The sequence below is a fragment of the Brachycentrus maculatus genome, unplaced genomic scaffold, assembly GCF_059751285.1.
Source record: "Brachycentrus maculatus isolate JH-2025_06_01 unplaced genomic scaffold, ASM5975128v1 h1tg000071l, whole genome shotgun sequence".
Lineage (NCBI taxonomy): Eukaryota > Metazoa > Arthropoda > Insecta > Trichoptera > Brachycentridae > Brachycentrus > Brachycentrus maculatus.
The window spans coordinates 1177174-1198498 of NW_028280825.1; the positions used below are offsets into that span (position 1 = coordinate 1177174).

The window sequence follows — 21325 nt, forward strand, 5'->3', positions numbered from 1 at the left end:
TTGCATCGGGAATACGAGGACAGGCGATCAGAGATGATTGGCTCCTATTATATCTAAAAGATGAGTTTAAAGACAACAATATAGTAAAACTATTAAGACCAATATAAAATATTTATTTATTTATTTATTTAAACATATTACATACATGATTTCCATAACTCATCTTGGGACATGAGATTAAAGTTGACAATACTGAAAATCTACTAACTATCACTAGAATCCTAACTGTCCATCAAACCTCATCCCTTAGTTTTTTCCTTTACCTCCTTCCCTAAACTCCCTTTTTCCTTCGCCTTCCTTATCATAATCAATTTGTATTTTTTTTAATGTTCAAGTACTATCTACCCTCTGATTGCAAGCAGCTATATAAGGTTTCAAACGTTTTGACCATTATCATAAGTCTGTTTTTGGTTGGTTGGAAGACATTGGTTTCGGCAATAAGCCAATGTGCTTATTTCTTTTATGTGCATGGAGTTTAATTAAATAAATAAAAACGAATAATTAAACACAAAGCAAAATGTAAAATATAAAACAATAAATGGTACAGGAAATAGGCATATAAAAAACGTAAGGTAAGACTCATGTTTAAAGGGAAAAAAATGAGAAAATGTAACTAATCACTTACACTATATTTTTCCATAAAGTATTTTTTCGGTTAATTCATTTTGGATCCCTGACTGGGTTCTATTTCATATACTCGTATGTCAGGCAGCTGGTTAATTTGGGTATAGGGAATAAATTTACTAGGATCTTACTCCAAACGTAGTTGTGTTCATTTGCTCCACATGTATATATTATGTCCTCGTGTATTATAATGCTGAATTTCTCTGTTAAAAATGGGTTTGGAGTCACTGTTACTCGTTTTAAACATTATTTGAAGCATTGCATTTATAATCTCATATGTTGGGGAATGTCAAAAGGTATGTTTATGGTAGTGCTCAAATAAATCCTCAAATTTTACACTAAAGAGACATGCATGTACTCCGCGGTTCGTTCAATTAAACTGCCACTCACTTAAAAATTTCCTCAAAAAGCTTAAAATCAAACAATGTCACCCTAAAATTAGTCCGTTTCTCATGGAAATTACCACCCTATCGGTGACATAGTACCATGGTACGACTAAAATCATTTTATCTATCTGTTTATGGTATAATAATTAATACTAATCGGCGCTTTTGAATCGCATACAATGCACACAATGCCATCAAAATGCACCCCAAATTTACCATCCCACCTGCTTAGTATCGATCGCCCTAAATTCGTTTGTTCAATGATAAGTTTAACATTAAACCCTGGATTGAATATCGGGTCTTCGGTGTTTTAATTTGAAAGTTTTGGTTAATCGATTGTTTAGTCAAAGGGCTCTTTGATCAATTTAACACCTGTTATTTAACCCTAGAATACTAAACTATCGTAAAAATTACGACGGCAAAATGACGATTCCTGGAAAAAACAATGTTCGCGTCGTTTCTGCTCCCACTGCTTCACTGTACCTTTCTAATGTACCTTTTTTTGTCTTCATTATTACGTAATCTCTTAAACCTAAAGAATGTGAGTTTTATGTTCATTCATTCAAACCCTTTTCCGTACCCGATGGTGCATAGGGCACTGCATTATGTAAACGCAGTGTTATCTTGCCTTAGCCCTCCGCTTCAAGTAATGTTGAATAAATATTTGAGTGAAAAAATCACTTCCTCCCAAATCGAACCGACTATTATGTAACTCCGTAGTGTAATGGACTATTAATCAAAATGTTATTTTTTTATTATCTTTTTTCTCGTTTTTTTTGTATCGTATTTTTTACGAATGTTTGGCAACAACGTCACTCATATGATAGTTTAGTAATCTAGGGTTAAATAATAATAACATTCGGTTACTAGGCACAATCCATTGAAGCGTAAACCCCTAAATTTGGTAGAAACTACCGTTTACGATAGGTACTTATTTAAAAGTACATTTGCATTTATTTAATTTACTTACTGTTTTTTGGTAATTTTCATGTCGTTCAATAAACGGCAATAAACATGTCATAAATTAACGATCCATGCGTGCCACACACGTTCATGCGAAATGTCATGAGCGTAGAATGACCTCTTTTATTTCCTTATTAATTGTTTATAAATTTTGCAATTTATTAGCTGTTTATTTTTATCTTTGTTCGGCTCTTTATGAATTTTACTTTTTTTTGTTTATATATTGAAAAATTATTTTCATCATTATTTTAACTCCTCAACTTTCAATTACCCCTTTTCTTTTCAAAACCATATATTTAGTTCGAAGAAAAACTTATAATTTATCATACCACAACCGTTTTTTAAGCAACAAAATCAACTACGTCAAATCGTTCACTCCTTTCAAGAACGTCATATTCAAAAATCGTCAATTTTCAGTTGTGCATGTTTTCGGAATGCCCGGAAAATGTACTATATCCCAGCAACAGAGGCATATTTTAAACTTAATATTTACCCGCTGCAGGGCAGAAAGTGTTGTTTTTGCATTATGAAGAAAAGGTATAGTTTAATATTTTTTTTAAATAAACTAAATATTTTTCAAATGGAGAAAAAAACATTCAGATTTTACCTAAAAAGATCTGTTGCACATTAAAAAGTTCAATAAGTGGCTTAATATTTATTTTCAATACATTTCATTATATGTATTTTTAAACTTAAAAAACGATCTCCTGAAAAATCAAGTTTTTTTTTATTTATGACGTTGTTGAAAGGAGTGAGCGAAATGTTACCTGGATTTAAAGAAAATTAAGTATCGATTTATCGTATTAAGTGGGCCTTAACGATTGAGAGCGCTAATTGTTCGAATGAGTAGTAAACACGGGTAATGTGCATCAATTGATGTTAATATTTCAATGCAACACAATCAAGAAGTGTTGATAAGAATATCAATCTGCCATAGAGTATTTCTCTAAGTAGGTACCAATGTCGGAATATGCACGTACATTTGCTACATTCTGAAATCTGGTGACATACCATCAATCTAGTCACGTAGCCTCATCATCATTATGATAGGATGGTTGGCAAATATTGCAAATAAAATTTCATAATGATGACAATAGCGAGAACTCATATTTGGCGACAATTATAGTTGAATTTTTTTCTGTTTTATGGTGTCCATCAATATTAGTTTTCGTCATTGCATTACGTGACATGCTTTGCTTTTTTGTATAATTCATAGTTAATGACCGCCACATCGTTCATTTGATGGGCTAGGCAGACACGACACTTAGTCTGGAATGACACTTGAAGGGTGAGAGCGATTATTTTGCTTTTACGACCAAGATAACGCTTTATTATTCCGATACACTGGGCCACCTGGCAGAGAGTTTAGCGTTAAGTGATATAGAAGTAGGTGTATTTTTTTAAATTAAGATCCAGTATTCTTGAAAATCATTTAAGTATAATTGAAAAAAAAGTCGTAAAAAGGCATGTATATATTCAATTAATAACAAAACCTCTTTGGTTTTAAAAAAATAATTCTATTTAGACCCAATATTCGATAAATCGTAACTTAAACACAGGTAATATTTGACGTAATTGTTTTTTTTTTCTTTAACTACTGTTTTGTATTGAAAAAATAAGTTTTTCTTCAAAATAAATATTAAATATGATTTTTAAAAGAAAAGATTTGAAATTATTGAAATATACGGAGTTTTTAAAAAAATATCTTAAAATATTTCTTCAATACATATAATGAAAAAAGTCAAATACCAATATGTCTATAATAATAATAATAATAAAACCCTTATCCGCACCCTAATGGTGCATAGGGCACTGTGTCTTATAAACGCAGTGTTATCATGATCGTTTTACTTATGAAGGAAAGGTGATCAGCCCTCCGCTTCAGGTACCAGTCCATGGTAATATTGAATAAATATTACAGTGAAAAAATCACTTATACTTATTTTTACCCCCCTTGGGAATCGAACCCGGGACCTCCAGAACGGTAGCCGAGCGTGCTGACCATTACACTACGGAGGCGGACATGTCTATAAGATAATAAAAAAAAACTTGAGGGAAAATGATTTCCGGAATTACGGGTTACGAACAGGAAGTCGCCTACTTTTCGGACTGAGGTCTTGTCGGGATCAACGCTTAAGTGATGGGGGTATTAAACTGGCACAACTAAACCTAGATTTGTAGGGACACACTGACATTTAATTTGTGGCTTCTGCCTGACTTGGCTCGGTTTTCCTTATACACAGGTGTCTCCTTCAGTCAACGGTATACAAATAGACTGGTCTTTGTATCTCCTTGTTGTCCTACACTCACAACGGAGGATATAAATACTTTTTCACTTACAATATATTATTAATACACTTTCGCCGTAATTACAAGGAGCCCTATTCTCTATTTCCCTTTTCTTAATGCTCAACTTGTAGTAAGAAAATTGTCATATTTCCCAAGTACAATAATTCGAAAAAGCATTTTAGTACGCACGTTAGCATTTTTTAACTCCAATTTTATTCACGCTAGTAACATATCAATTTATTCATTCATAATATTTTTATGTTTACCCTGAACCCGTATAAAATTCGTCTTGTTGAAGTCATAAAAATTATATAAATTCTTCAAACCCTTATCCGCATCCCAATGGTGCATAGGGCACTACATATAAACGCAGTGTTATCTTGATCGTTAACACATGAAGGAAAGGTGATCAGCCCTCCGCTTCAGGTACCAGTCCAGGGTGAAATTGAATCAATATTAGAGTGAAAAAATCACTTATATTTATTTGACCCCCCCTGGGAATCGAACCCGGGACCTCCAGAATGGTAGCCGAGCGTGCTGAACATCACGCTATGGAGGCGAACGAAAAGAAATTACTTCTAAAAATTAATGTATTTTATAGTGAAGTGCACTTTTTTTTAATTAAAAAAATAAGTAAGATCTCTAAAATAATCGTTAAATAAACATGAGAATATTTTTTGCTGAATTTCAGTTATCAACTGTTTTCTTGTTAGAATGGTGAACATTACACAAGTTAACGTGAAACAAGTTAAACTGAACTCTTAATCCAGCCAAATGCATGGTGATAGGCTCTGGGATGCTCAGACTTCCGTGTCGTTCATCTTTTAACGTGTTTAAGCATATAAAACATCCAATATGTTTTAATATGTTTTATAGATAAACAAAACAAATCCTTAAAAGAATAACCGCTTTCTTGTGCAGAGTTGAGAATGAAAAAAAATGTTTGATAGATGTTCGAATGATGAAATAAGGAAAGAATATAAGGCTGAGATAAGCACTATCGATAAAATTAAGAAAGGTGTTTTGAGATGGTTTGGACATGTGGAACGTATGAGTGACGAAAGAACGGTTAAACAAATTTATGAGGCAAATGTAGTTGGAAAAAGAAGCAGAGGAAGACCGAGGAAAACTTGGCATAATCAGGTATGTCAAATACCTAAAAGCGGCCGGGTCAGGAGTCGTAATAATCGTCGGGTATGTATGAGGAGATGCATGAATGTAGAAGAGGCGAATAATATTTGCAAAGACAGAGTGGTGTGGTGATCGATTCTCTCTGCCTACCGCTGCGGGGAAGCGGCGTGATGGTTAGTTAGTTAGTTTTAGTTGAGAATAAAATTAACGGTGACACAAAAAGCGCTCTCCAGCAAAGATTGGCAGATACGACAGCCAGGAGAGCTACGATACATACTGTTTATAAATATCCCTCCCTGTTGTATAATATTTGCTTGTATTTTATGTTCATCTCGACATCTAGTTCTAGTATTTAGGTCAAAGTCACGAACGGATTGTTGGTTGCTTGTTAGTTGGCCATTTCACGATGACTTATTTTCTACCGGCGGAAATTCAATTGCTTCTCATATTTTTTTTTATTATTATAATGATTAACACCGATTTTTTACATAATTTATCGCATCGATTAAAAATCGCACAAGTGTTTTCATAAGATAAGGTAATTATTATAGTAATGCAAGGCTGAGATAATCATTATCGATAAAATTAAGAGTGGTGCGTTGAGATGGTTTGGGCATGTGACTCGAAAGAGTGAAGAAAGGATAGTTAAATAAATTTATATGTGGCAAATATGGTTGGTAATTGAAGCAGCCGAAGACTGAGGAAAACTTGTCATGATCAAGTTATTTAAATACGTTTGCGTGATAGTTATTTAATTAAGTAGTTAGTTTTTTTTCAAATTCCTCTGACCATTGGTTATATAGACAGTTATAGGTCAGTTTGTTTTTCGTGACAATATTAAATATTAAATGATTTTTTTGAATACTTATTGTACCCAGCTACGCGTTGCTGTGGCTCAGTCTCATTAAATGGAAAAGAAAAGAAATAAATATGAAAATAAACCCACATTTCTAATATGTTTCAATCACAAACATATGAAGCAATGAAAATATTAATAATCTATGAAACAACAATGCAATCGAAAAGAAAGAAAAATGTTTTCTTTGTTTTCTTAGTTTTCGATACGTTCGTGAAGTATGGTATTCATAAAAAAGGGGAAAACGATACATGTTTCATATCAAGTTAAGACACCTTTAAAATTGACGTCTCATCCGTAGGGTGAATAAGCCAGTGTCCAATATAATAATAATATTAATATTGTTAAAGTAAATGTAATTGAAATAAATCAGTAGCTCATGAAATCATTTAGTGTATTTTTTTCATTATTATTCGTTATCAATCAGCATCTAGTCGTTCAGCGTAGTTAGAACATAAATAAAAGAATTACCAACAAATTAAATACATTTTCCTTTTTGCCCGATGTGAACATGCTAGAATTTCAATGCTAGCACCTGTGTACGAAACCAATTGTATTCTAAACACAGCACGCCATGTGAATGCGAATATAATACTCTATTAAGTATTCCCCACTTTATGTCTCAATTATTATTTAATTGATTAAATAATTGCTACAAAGTATGTCCGCTTTTGTATGAATATTTTGTTACATTCCGAATTTCGTCTGTCTACATTCCCGTTCATATTAGGTGTCTATATGTTTTTTTTGTTTTTTTTTTAAATATTAATTTGAACATCTATTCTTGCTGTCTAAAATTATTATTTTGACTTCATGCTTTTCGTCAGTGTGCCATAAATATTTTTGGGTAAGTAAAAAAAAAACAAAACAGTGTATGCAAGTATTGGTCGTATTTTCTTAAACTTGACAGCTTTTATCGTTATTTATTTAGGTATTCCTTGCTGTGTGTTTATCAAAGGCATTGATATTATATATACAGTGGAACCTCTCATAACGAGTACTTCGAATAACAAACAAAAATATGTGAAAAAGTTGCTCCCTCAACGAGCGGTATTTCACATAACGAGTTACAGAGAAAGGGCAAGTCTCTTTTTCACGACATTTACGTGAGCCAGGACTTTTTCAACAGTCATAACAAAAAATGATTCAAAAACTTTACAAAATAAACCAACTTTGTTTTAACCACTGTTTCCAACCGGTTTCGACAAGAACCTTGTCATCCTCAGGGTTTATGTACTAATTCTAAAACATTGAAATACTCATAGTTAGGTTGTAATTAATTACCCTTCCGATACCAAAAACTTCCACGCACTCCGTACCCCACATGAAAATATGATTTTAAAAAATCCTAAATGTTGCTTTTATTGAGCAACGAGTAAGATTCTGGAACGAATCATGGTCGTTATGAGAGGTTCCACTGCACAGGAATACAAAACCCTTGTTGTCTGAATTATTTCGCATTGCAATGATTTTTTTTTTTAATATTTATATGAATTTTTAATTTATTTATTCAATTTTTGCAAAAGTAGGTGACATATCAAACATTTGTCATAAAAGAATGATTAAATTTAATATTTCATTAAAGTTTTGTTCAATTTATTAATAGACTACACAAGATCTTCTGGTTCTACTAGTAATTTTACTTGATGAATTTGCTGTGTTGATCAAATATGTATCTGAGATTTTGTCGTACAACTGATTGTTATTAGATTTACCAAATACTTCAAACGTGGGAGTCACTATCAGTAATTTAAGTATTATTTGATACGTATAAGTTTGTGTTTCTTTGTTTATATAAACATCGAGTAGTCAACTTCGTTGAAACGTTGTATTCGTCGTAATTCACAGCCCACAGTATTATGTGGTTTATTGAAAAAATATACAAAACACTAACTCCTTAGCCCACGCAGATGCTAACTCGTAAAACCCGGTTTTCTTATTAAGGATGTTCAAACATTTGATGTTTTCTTCTCGCAAGTAAATCCTAATTCATTTTCACTTTGTTTTGTCACGTTTGCAAACTCTACTTGCTAATGGGATGAGACGTCATCCCAAGATGTCCCTCATTTAATGTGGTTTGTCCAATTTCTTAAAAATAATGATTTAAATTGGAAACAGAATGTGCAAAAGAAGGTATGCAGTTGACAAAAATTGATGAGGCAATAGGATATAAAGATCTATCGGATTTAGTGGTGTCTTATTTAATAAATATGACAAGACGAATAAGACAAAAATATGAGCTATGTGAGAAATAGATTTATACTATCCACTGACACTTCGTGATGGAATTGCATTTTTAATATATTATTAGATTAAAACCAATATTTTTAGCTTTTCCACTTTATTTTTATTTGACCAGCGACCGGGGTCCGTCGTTACCGACACCATCAGACTGGTCTGATGATGTCGGTAACGACGAAACCCGGTCGCTGGTCAAATAAAAATAAAGTGAAAAAGCTAAAAAGATTGGTTTTAATCTAATAATATATTATGTGAGAAATCTTGATTGATATAAGATATTGATTCCATTGTGTTTATTGTATTGTTTTTAGGGATCAACTTTATCAATCTATTATGAACTATACACATCCACTATCATTTTTAAAATAATTAAACTAAATTTGCTATAAATCCTTGTACACAATATGCAAGGAAATATTTCTTAGGCAACTAGTATTTTTTCTAAATAAAAAAGGTATGCAAGCCTTGTGTATCTGACCACCAAATAACAGTGTCTTATTTTTGCCAAAATAATTTACTATGATTAGCTGCCAAATCCACTACCCTCTACTTGTTACTGTATATAAATAATTGCTTCCGCCCATCTAACACATGCTTGTATCTGCAGCATTGATGGTATACGAATAACAAATATACTCGTACACAGGGGCGTGCATTCCATACAGGCAAAAAGACAGTGCTTATCTTAACTTACCCGCGTGACATATAAAAACGTAACCAGTACTTACCCTACCTTACTAAGAGGTACTTAACTTACCTTACTACCTGCCTCTACTGCCTACCCTAATTAATTCAATGTGCTCGCCACTGGTCGTACATGAGTTAACTTATCTTCGAAAGTCCAGTTTATCCAACACCCGTTTAGTTTTGATCTGGCCGTTTCATCGTGTAATTTATATGCCTCTATCTCCCAGCTAACGTTAGCCAAGCTTATAACAAGAATACCAAGTTATATTCTTCCTCTTTGTTGCTGTGTATCGGGGTGTCGCCGACACGTGTCTGAATGAGCTTTTCCCCCTTCCCTTTCAATTTTAGCAAGGGGTGTTCCTTATTATCTATAGTAATTTACCAAGAGCATTCAACTGCGAATGAAATATGTTTAGTTAAGGGGATCTCTGTGTATTGACAAAACTCTCAACTCTTCGAAAATATATTGAATGATACCTTCATACTATATACTCGTACATCATAGAATGGTACAAAGTTGTTATTAAAACAAATTGCCTCGAAATTGATTTATTTTACAATTATTAATTTAGCAGTATACAGTAGTCTTTCTAAGTAGTAGTTAAGGCATTCGTGGAAGTCTTGTTGTATCTGATATCAATAGTATTGAGGAAAGGAAATTGAGATGGCATAGGCACACGGGACGCAGAGAACCTGATCATATTATAAACCAGGCGATCGCCATGGATCTTCCTCGAAAGACATCTAGATGCAGACCAAAAAATTCACGGATGCTACAGAAAGATACATGATTCGATGACAAGACCTAGGTGACGTTGTATATGATAGAAGGACCTAAACGGCTGTCCAAACTTAAAACACAGTAAGGGACATTTTTTGTAGTACGTTTTTTTTTGCATTTTTGGACTAAGTAGATTCTACTTAGTCCAAAAATGCAAAAAAACGTACTACAAAAAATGTCCCTTACTGTGTTTTGAGTTTGGACAGCCGTACAACCTGAGGATTAGGAAAGCTCACTCTAAGTCTACAAAGACGATAAGTTGGAATAGAGCAAGGAAGAAGATGTGTTCGAGATTGTGCAGAAAATTTGTAACGTAGTCATGGAACTCATTTTTTCCTTGTCTCGTATTCACCCTGGACCCCTTTACTTGCGTCATCTGCATTCCACCTCATCATCCCAAGTATAATTAAGTACTTTATCCATCAATCTAGATCACAGTACTGATCACCCTGCCTTCATTAAATCACAACACTGCGTCGATTCAATGCGGCACCCTTTGCACCACTTACAGTGCGGATAGGAGACCAGGAGAATATGAAAACATTCGTTAAAAGAACATTGAAATGTGGAAAAATTTTCGTTATATTTTAATACTTTAATTTTAATTTTATACTCGTTCGTTTTGTATCAATTGGACGAGGTGAGGCGACCTTCTCCGCCGTCTATAATAAGCAATATTAGTTTGACGCTCTAGATAACGCTTTCCGATGTTTCTTCATATTTTCGACGTTGATTTTTGCATGCTCCCTAGTAACAATATTAACTCTGCAATCTAGACCGGTTAGCCAGCGGATGTGCCGCTTTGCTAATTGCAAAATGCACCACTTTAATGCAATTCTTTCTGTTTCTCGCGTGGCTACCTACCGCCACTTCAAATTTGGCCTTGAAATCTTATATTTTTAATTTATAACAACCTTTATTTAAAATTGAGTCCTTGAACGTCATGTTATAATTGTTGTGTTTATATTTTATATGTAGGTTATGAATCCGATGGCTTTTCATTAGAAGATTATATCATAATAATAACTTATGTTATCTACTAGCTCGTGGGTCGGAAAAGATTGGCCCCGGAGCGGCATGCGACTCTTTGACCTTTTAAGCGCGGCTCCTGCACAAATATCCGCGGAAAAGCTCTTCGACTCTACGTATTCATGCGAACAATCTTTTTGAAGCGTGAACCTTATTAAAAGTAAACTGAGAAATCGTCATTTTGCCGAGAACCTGGAAACGTACTAAAAATAAACGACATACAAACCTGACTTGATTAAACTTTCAAAGGAGATGCCAGGACATTATTCGCAATAAGTAGCGGTCTTATGCATACTTTACTTTCAATAGATTTTTTTATCATTTCATTAATTGATTCGGATGTCACTTTTTAGTAAAATCTATCAATTTTTAATTTAAGTTTTACTTAGTAAATACCACTATTTCTTAAAATCCATTGTGACACGTATTTCGATGCATTCCGCATCATTTTAAAACACCGTATTTTGATGTTTGTGGAAAGCATCGAAATACGTGTCACAATCTATTTTAAGAACTAATGGTAAAAGTTTAATGAAAAATGGATAGATTTTTGTCTATTAAAAAAATCCTTTTTTATGTAAAATCAAAATTTATTTGGTGTACCCGTAATTTAATAATGGCCTAAAATTAATTATAATAAAGGTGTACTAGAATTGAGAACATATTTGGTTCTCAAGAAGAAAAAATCGTTGTAATGTGGCTCTTTGGCTAATACGTTTGCCGACCACTGTACTAGCTGATAACAATGTTATATGTATTATTCAACCCATACAAGAGCGTATCGGCGTAATATTTTATCAATACAAAAAGGCGTAAACAAATATCTGAAACTTATCGTTTTCTATTGTATTTCCGATAAACGACTTCTTCGCCACGAACAAAAAATGCAAGCATGAAGTATTACCGAAGTGTTTGCCAAGCGAAGAATTCATAATCTCTGTACAAAAATGTTCCGTAATTTCGCCGTCACAAAACTTGAATCTGTCCACCGTTCTGTTGCGTCACTGGGTCCGTGACGTTTCACTTTCGTTCACCACTTCCATTATTAGCCCAAGCGTGACGTACTCCATGTAAGAGCTGGAGCAAAAAGCTGCATTATGTTCTAATAGTTTCGTTTTACATTTGCTTTTTATTTGTTATTCTCTTTTATTTCCTTTGTTCTACTTTTATTCCGCAGCCACGTGCCGGTATTATGATCCATATTCTGTTTTCGTGCCATTTCTTTTTATTCCTTTATGTGGTTTCTTAAACGACTATACCTTGATTTTTTTGGTTTGGTGCGTGGTGTTGCTTTAGTTTTATACCATATATATTCGTTTGTTTGTCGCAACGCTTGAATAACTTTTCTTTTGACACTGAAGGTAAACATTCGTCTATTTTTGTGGTTAATACAACTACAGAGTTATGAGTCTTTCTTGTTTGGCTTCTATCACCAAATCATTTTAATATAACTTCTTTAGGAGTGTAATACCTACTACGGTTTTTGTATTATTGGCTTTTACAAGATTTGAATTTTTTTCGTATTCTTCAATAAGTCTACTGCGATTGATTTTTGTCGAAAATGTATTTTTTAGTATTCGTGAACCTGTTCTTTGTGTACTTAAAAAAAGTTAAATTTTGTGGGTAAAATATATTATATCTGAAAATTTGTGAATATATTAGTTCCCAGTTTATTCTTGCTTTAACACCGTCAATTATCGTTCTTGACAACTACCGTGTCATGAATACTTTGGCGTATTTTACTAAACCATTTCTTCTTTGCTAAAAATATGAACATAGATTTTTGCAGTCACAGTTGTTTATTGATATTTATAGTTGACTATATACGTTTTTCTGTTGTTTCAGGTAACCACTGCCATTCTTAAAATTCACCTAGTCACGGGGTAAACTATAACCAAACCACTCTAATTATCTGAAACAAGACTAGCCTCGACATGCCGTCTCTATTGGAAGCCTTGGAGAAGAAGTACGGCTGGCACACTCACGCCGCTGGCGTTGGGAAGCATATCAGTGATCTGCCGGTAGCCATCTTCGTGCCCAAGAGGTCCCCTCGCTTGAGTGTACCGACACTCCTGGTCCTCAACGACTGTGACATAGAGACGGCTGGTGATGGAGAGGAACTGCTGGACAAGTGCGGTGACGTGGAGGAACTAGACTTAGCTAAAAATAAGCTCACAAAGTGGGGAGAGGTAAGTTTTTGTTTTGCTGTAAATTGACATCTGTGGAGGTTCTCACCAAAAAGTTACATTTCCAATATTTCCAATGTAAATTCACAGTAAAATCGGGATACAATTTTATATTGTTTCACATTTTCAATAAATTTCGCAACTTAGTTTTAAAAAAATGCTTAGCAAGAGCAGATCTGCCAGGAAGCCTAGATGCTTCTGTATCAGATCTGGGCATGCGGTGGGACAGCTTTCAATATTTCCAATATTGCAAAAAAAAACATTTAAATGCAGATCTGTTCCGTTTACTGTGTTCTATCGAAATCTTAATTGAAGTTGCGAAAAAACGTGACCAATCCCGTGTTAAACCAATATTTAATCATTAAATCGTATCAAAACGTAGAATAAATTAAAAGCTAGAATTCCTGATTACTTGTAATCATTTTTAATGTAAATGTAACGTTTTGTTGAGCACCTCCACATCTGTAATGTGTATAATTTTTGATTTTCACTAATTACTGTCAGTTGACAGTTGTCAGATATGTTAACATATTTTTTTAAATATTTTAGGTGTTCGGTATACTTCAACACATGCCTCAAGTGAAGTTTGTCAACTTGAGCTTCAACCGACTCTCTGATCAATTGGAAGCTTTGAACAAACACGCTTCGCACAATGCGTGCTGGGCCCATCTGAAGAACTTGGTTCTCAACTCTACAAGAGTAGACTGGGCCAGCGTGCAAACGCTTCTAAAACTCCTTCCAGCCTTGGAAGAACTCCATTTGAGTCTCAACGAATACGCCCACGTGGATCTGAATCCTCCCGGCGTTGAAAACTTGAAAGATTGTCCTAAGAAGAATGAAGAACAAAATGAAAAGGCCGAAGCTATGGTTAGATGTAGTTCAGATGATAACTGCAATGATACTGAAGGAAAAAAAGATGCGCTGAGTTGTGAAAGAGTCAATGGAGAATCTAACGACAGGGTAAACGAGAATTTGAACGGTTTTGTCGATGGCAACTGCAGAGCCGTGTATCCCCAAGTGAAGAAGCTTCATTTCTCCGGTAATCCCGTGTGCCATTGGAAGGAGGTCTGCAAGTTGGGCTACGCCTTCCCCAACTTGGAATCTCTGGTGCTCAACGAGTGTCCTTTGAGTTCCTTGAGCTTGGACCCCAACCCGAGTGGAGTCGAGTACAATCGCTCAGAAAGTGGCTGCGAGTCTGACGTCCCTACGGAATCTCCCCACAACAGCTTCAGGTTTGTCAATTTTATTTTAATTTGCAAAACATTTTGAGTGTGTCCAAATGCAAATCTGGATTTCTCAGCTAAGGAGTTATTTTTACATTTTTTGACATAGATGAAAAATAATTAAGTTATTGCCTTGCTCATGATGGCGTTCAAGCTTCTAAACGGGTTGGTTTATAATCCTGACATCTTGGAGCGTATTGAATTATATGAACTACTTTAGAACCAGGCTATTCAGACCATTGGTTCTTCCTGAGTGCATTTTACCATCGGTAATGCTTGTGGGGAGGAAGATTGGTCTGCTGAACGGCCTACCAAGAGAGGTGGATCTGTTTCATCTCAGCACTACTAGATTTAGGCAATTCCTCTCGGACCATGTAACATGATGTATGTATATTGGTGATTATTTTTTGTCTTGTGATTTTTAAATTATTATTTTTTGTTTGTTGTATTATTTTTCTATGCTTTTTTTAAACTTTCTGCTATTTTAATTTGTGAATTTTCAAAAAATATAAGTATATGAATGTACATTGTAATTGGCTTTCCTGTCATGTACATGTGAATTCAAATAAATAAATCAAATGAACTTTGCAATACTTTGATCGTGTTGTATGAAGCAAATCCACTCTAGGCTAATCGAATTTTTTACCTAACGTCCAAGTGACTCTGAAATCTAGCTACGGCTTATGCAACACCGCTTATCATGACTCTATTCAGGTTTCAACTTTTTAAGTTTCAAAGCCTATGCCTACTCGTGGGTGGATTTACAATTTATGTTTAAAGTTAGTATAATTTCATGTAATTCAAGAGTGAAAATTCTAGGCAAAAAACTCGCTATTAGGCTAATCGATGACATCTACAGCGTATTTAAAATGGAGGAGTGTACCATGTGGAGCAGTTTAGGAACCATGGAATAATTGAGGCATAATTTTCAATGTTTCATCCGTTTTCAGGAAGTTGCGATTCCTGAACCTCAACAACACCGAGTTGACAACATGGGATGAGGTTGACAGGCTTGCGAGATTCCCCCAGCTGACTAGTCTTCGAGTCCAGGTAAGAAAACTTACCTTTTTACCAGAGGCTCTCAATCTTTTTTGGTTTGCGGCTCCCTTAATACATTTGGAAAATTTAATAAGGAATTCTTGGAATTACGCTTGCTACACTTACGTGTCTTATTCTCTAGTACGTTAATTATTATGTATTCTATTTTGTATTTTAAGGCGGGGTAATCAATAACCCGCGACTTAATTTTATTGAAACCCAGCTAACATTTAACGTAATTGATTTTTTCGCTTAAAATGCCTTTTTTGTGTTGGATTTAAAAAAATATATTAATGTGGGTTCGAATAGAAAAAAGTTATTGAACGATAAGCAATTTTTTTTTCAATTTATAATCTAAAAAAATAAAATTCTTATAAGTATGTATTTTTTTTAATGTGCGCGAACAACACATGTGGCTTCTCGCGCATCCGGTCGCGTACCGATTTTGAAAGCGTTATTAACTTTGTTGTATGGTAATATGACACTCCTTATCATTGATCGTTCACTTTACTAACTTTACTTAATGCCATTTAAAAACAGTACTTCATTACTAGTGGTTTCGGAATACCCATTCCATCAGGTCAGCTGTAGTCTACCGTTGACCTGATGATGGAATCGTAATTCCAAAATCGGTTGTCGTGAACTAGTGTTTTTGAGTCGTTTTACAGAAAATGAACGAAAAGTGATAAGGAGAGTGTCATTATTTATTCAATTTGTTATTATCCCACTATTACATACCATTTCATCACACTATTAGTCCTTGACGAATGTAATAAACGGAGTTTCTCACATGTTCAAAGTAAACATTGGCACTTGTCCAAGATGTTCCAGCAACACATGTGTCCGGAAAAAAAATAACTGCGCACATCAAAACTCGTCTGAATTGGGATTGACGTCACGATTCATTTCGCAGACGTGTTTTGCAATTTCGATAATCTAATGAAATTACTATCAATCAGCTACAGATTTCCATGCCAAATTTCATCATTTTAATTATGATTTAGGATTTGTATCCATTTTATCTCAATTTCGTTAGATTCCGTGGCGTTGTGCATCAAGTCAAGCATTTAACGAAAAAACAGCATTTGCTTATTTACAATTTCAAATTAAATAAAGGCCTTACTCGCAGTAACAGAATTCAGTAAGCGTCCGGCTGCGCTGAGAGCCGGGCAAGTCACGCCCAATTTTTTAAGAATATGTGTATTTGTTTATTTTTTAGTATATGTATTGAAAAAATATTTTTTAATATCAAAAAAATTATGTAGTGGAATTTGACTTTTTTTTTTAGAATACGAATATTGAAAAAATATTTTTTTAATTTTTTTTCAAATCCCTACCTTCAATAACACTTTTCTTTTCAAAATCATTTATTTATTTCGAAGAAAATCTTATTTTTTTCAATACAAAATACCAGTTTTTACCTAGGCTTAAGAAAATTTAGTTATTTTTTTAAATATTTATCGAATACTGGACCATAAACATTATTCTAGAATCAGTGTTGTATCACTAACTTAAAAAAAATGTAATGAAATACTTTATCATGATTTTCTATAAATATGCATTTTCTATAAATATGATATCCGTATTTTTCAATGCATCTACAGTATCTACTCAATGAATTAGGGCCACCCATTATTTTTTTGAATACTCTGAAATCTTTTGGATTATTATATTTATTTTACATAAATACTTTAAGTTTTCTATTGACATCTAATATCATGTATATTACCTTCAATAATATGTTAAATATACCTGGATTATTTAAGCCTTTACAAAATTTCAAACCCTTTTTCTGAGAAAGGTCCCTAATTAGCACAGGTAGACAGATAGTTGAAAGTTCAAAAAATGGTCCTATCTCATTTATTAGTGAAGTTTCTTGAGTTCTGGTTGTTGTTTTGTTCAGAGAGGTTATATAGTTATCGTGTCTTGTGAAAAAAACTTAATTTTTAATTTTAGTTCATAAAGTATAATTTTTTTTTGTAAACACAAGTGTTTTTTTTGAAAAGGACAAAATGGGAAAAAGTAAAGACATTTCTGAGGAAAAAAAGTCTAGTGTTATAGTGATACTGAAATTAGGAATACTATCTAATAGAGAAATTTCAAAAAAATAAAACGTTTCTCGTCAAACAGTGGACCGAATTTCAAAATCAATAAAAAATCAGTCACCCGCCACCAGCAATCGGCGAAAGAACTGTCGTAGGATTAGAAAAACAACACCGAGGACTGATCGAAAAATCGTTCAAAGTGCCTTAGAAAACCGTAGTGCATCAGCAAAAACATTAAAAATAAAATTGGAAGAAGAGGGTATAAATATATCGGTATCAACACTGAGGCGACGTCTTTACGAAGTAAATCTAAAATGCAGGCGCCCTGTAAAAGTACCAAAATTGACACCATGAATGAAAGCGGATCGATTAAAATGGGCCAGGCTACATCGAAATTACTCGGTAGATGATTGGAAAAAGGTATTTATTTAAATTGAATTTTCAACATATCATTTTAGTAAATAAACTTATATATTTGAATTAAACTTAAATTTTCATTATTTTTCAGGTCATCTTTAGTGATGAGTGCCAGTTAGAAGCCGCGACAGAGAGCCGTCGATTCGTCAGGAGAACACCAATGGAACGTTACAATGAGGCCTGTGTGGTAAAAGTTATCAAACACCCCCCTGCAACAATGATATGGTCATGTATTATTAACAATTTACCTGGGCCGTTGTTTTTCGTGGAAGGAACAATGAACCGAAATTCCTATAAGCAGGTCCTCGAACGAATTTTATTGCCCTTCTACCATACACTCGACCCAACAGAAGGTCCATACACCTTCATGCAGGATGGGGCACCTTGCCACCGGGCTAAATCAATAATAAAAATTTTGTCTAACAAAAATCTGCCCTTGCTCCCCTGGCCTGGAAATTCTCCGGACCTTAATCCTATAGAAAACGTATGGAGCATGTTAAAAATAAGGTATACTCATTTCCAAATCCGACAGTAGACTATCTAAAAAAAAATATTCAAAAAATTTGGTCAGAAGACGAAGAAATAAAAAACATGATAAAACAGTGCATTTTAAGTATGCCAAAAAGAATTGAGGCAGTTATTTCTGCCAAAGGTGGAAATACTAAATACTAACTATATTTATATGAAAATATATGCATAATTTAAGCGTAATAAAGTTTTCATGTGTAAATAAAATTCAATTTTGTTTTATTCAAGGTTTTCTCTGAGTTATTCCTGTTTGAATTGAGAAATTGCGTGAAATTCTGCGTGGCCCTAATTCATTGAGTAGATACTGTACATATTTTTTCTCTTGTATTTAAACTTAGTGAAGTATGTTTTGCATTTAATAATTGAAATAATTCTTCCGAAATTATGCAAAAATTAAATGTTAATTGAAATACATCATGCGTGGTGTGTGATATAATATTTCAGCACACATATGTGTTATCTAATTTCCTTAATCTATATTTTATATTTTTTACATTAATTGGTAATAAAGATACATTCTTCAGTGGGGCCAAAAAAAACTGGGTCAAGGTTTTATTCCCCACATTATGATTATTTTTGTGTTTTTCGGGAGGCCAAAGCTTTTAGCTGCGATCTGAGATACCTCCTTTTGGTTTATTTCCGTCTTAGATTTTTACCTTCTCAGTTTTCTCTAAAACATACGTTTGAGAAACACGTAACTTTTTTATGAATTTATGTATCAAATTGGGTTTACAATTCTATATAGAATAAAATAACTACCATATATTTTTTACACATGAATTTTATTTGACCAGCAACCGGGTTTCGTCGTAACCGACGTCATCAGACTGGTAATGATGTCGGTTACGACGAAACCCGGTTGCTGGTCAAATATAATTAGTTAATTTTATTATATTTTTTTAGAAATTTAACAGAACATTAACATAAATACGTTTACAATAGTGAATAACATATAAAACAGGAATTTGAAACATTCAAATAAGCATTATCGATAAAATTAAGAATGGTGTGTTGGGATGATTTGGGCATGTGAATCGAATGTGTGTAGAAAGGATAGTAAAACAAAGTTATGAGGTGAATGTTGTTGAGGTTAATAGAAGTAGAGGAAGACCGAGGAAAAGTTGGCTTGATCAAATACTTGGGCGTGGTCCGGCCAGGAGTCAGAATAATCGGCGAGTATGTATGAATAACATAACACTGCATTGATTCAATTCAGTGCTATTCGTACCAAAGCATAAAAAATATTTTATTGTTCAAAACACGTGCGCGAAAGTTACGTGTAATATACTCAATATTTTCTTATGTCATGTAAAGAAAATCATGTTTTATTTGTTATTATATTGTCAAGTTCGTTGTGTATAATTTGACGTGACTATATGTATAATTTTTTTTATACTTATAAGATGAGACTGTTTGATAACACTGTAACACGCAAAATTAATAAATTTTTTTCAAAATTCTTTTCTCTGTGTCACGTTATTTTGTGATTCAAATATATTTGATATTAAATTATACAATAATTAGAATAAAATAAATAATAGGAAGTTACTACGTTATACCATATATGTATTTATTTTTATTATTTTATTATTATTATAATATTATACATATCGCACACCTAGATCAAAAGACTATCAACTCAAAAAAACTGTTTTTTCAGGAGAGACGAAAAACGTATAGAATGTCATAGAAGTCTCACTGGTTATCAGTCTTGATAAAGAAGCGGTTTGCTTCGAAACCGGTAGACATTATAGTTATAAGTTATAATAAAATATTTATAGTGATTTAAAAAAAAATGATACATTTTTATTATAAAATGGAAAATTACAAAGTTAGTGCTTCAAATATAAATTTTTATATAATCTTTAAGATATTGACAAATCGGATAAATTGATATATGCGTCTTCGTACATACGAAGACGCATATATCTAAGATATATATCATATATCTATATATATAAGAATCCGAAAACGCGATTATCTACAAACTTAGAATTTTTTAGTTGATACAGTTTTCATCTAGGTGTGCGATATGCCAACATAATCTAATTATGTCTCCTGAATTTGAGTAATGCATTATGATGTGCAATTATGTATTTCAATTTAAAATTGGGTACATTTTGTTTAAAATTATATAATCAACCTACGATAATACCATTGCTGTATGTTTATATAACATTATTTATTTGGTATTCATATTGACACATTACTTTTACCATTTTGTTACGCAAAATTACATACGAGTCTGTAAATTTAACTGTGTTTTGGTTGTTTTTATCGTATTTTAGATGTAAAATAGTAATTACTGATCGTAAAATTATTACACTTGTTCATGTTTACTTTTTATCTCTCGATAAATCTCACATATTATAACATGTAATTTTATAGTCTTAAATAAATAATTATCAATTTTTCATCGACGTAATATTTATTGATTTGAATTTTCACGATTTCTGGCCAGGTGATTAATTAAATTTAAGTGCGCAGTTATTTTTTGCTGGTAATTTGACCTGCGCAGACTTTTGACACCGCCAGATATATATATATATATATATATATATATATATATATATATATATATATATATATATATATATATATATATATATATATATATATATATATATATATATATATATATATATATATATATATATATATATATATATATATATATATATATATATATATATATATATATATATATATATATATATATATATATATTTATATATATATGTATATATATATATATATATATATATATATATATATATATATATATATATATATATATATATATATATATATATATATATATAACGATATTTGGATAACGAGAGAATGACTAAGAAAATATATGTGGCGAATGTGAGAGAAAAAACAGAACGTGGACGACCG

General features: G+C 32.8%; 1 protein-coding gene across 1 annotated transcript in view; it reads left to right on the forward strand.

The window, feature by feature from the left end:
- The window catches only part of mlt (tubulin folding cofactor E like protein mlt), a 64951-nt gene that overhangs the window by 14236 nt on the left and 29390 nt on the right, over nt 1-21325 (forward strand). Inside the window, exons 2-4 of the mRNA XM_088257159.1 lie at nt 12833-13176; nt 13723-14405; nt 15347-15446. Of these exons, the coding sequence (XP_088113285.1) occupies nt 12922-13176; nt 13723-14405; nt 15347-15446 (1038 nt within the window). The 5' untranslated portion in view covers nt 12833-12921. The remainder of the gene's footprint in view (nt 1-12832; nt 13177-13722; nt 14406-15346; nt 15447-21325) is intronic.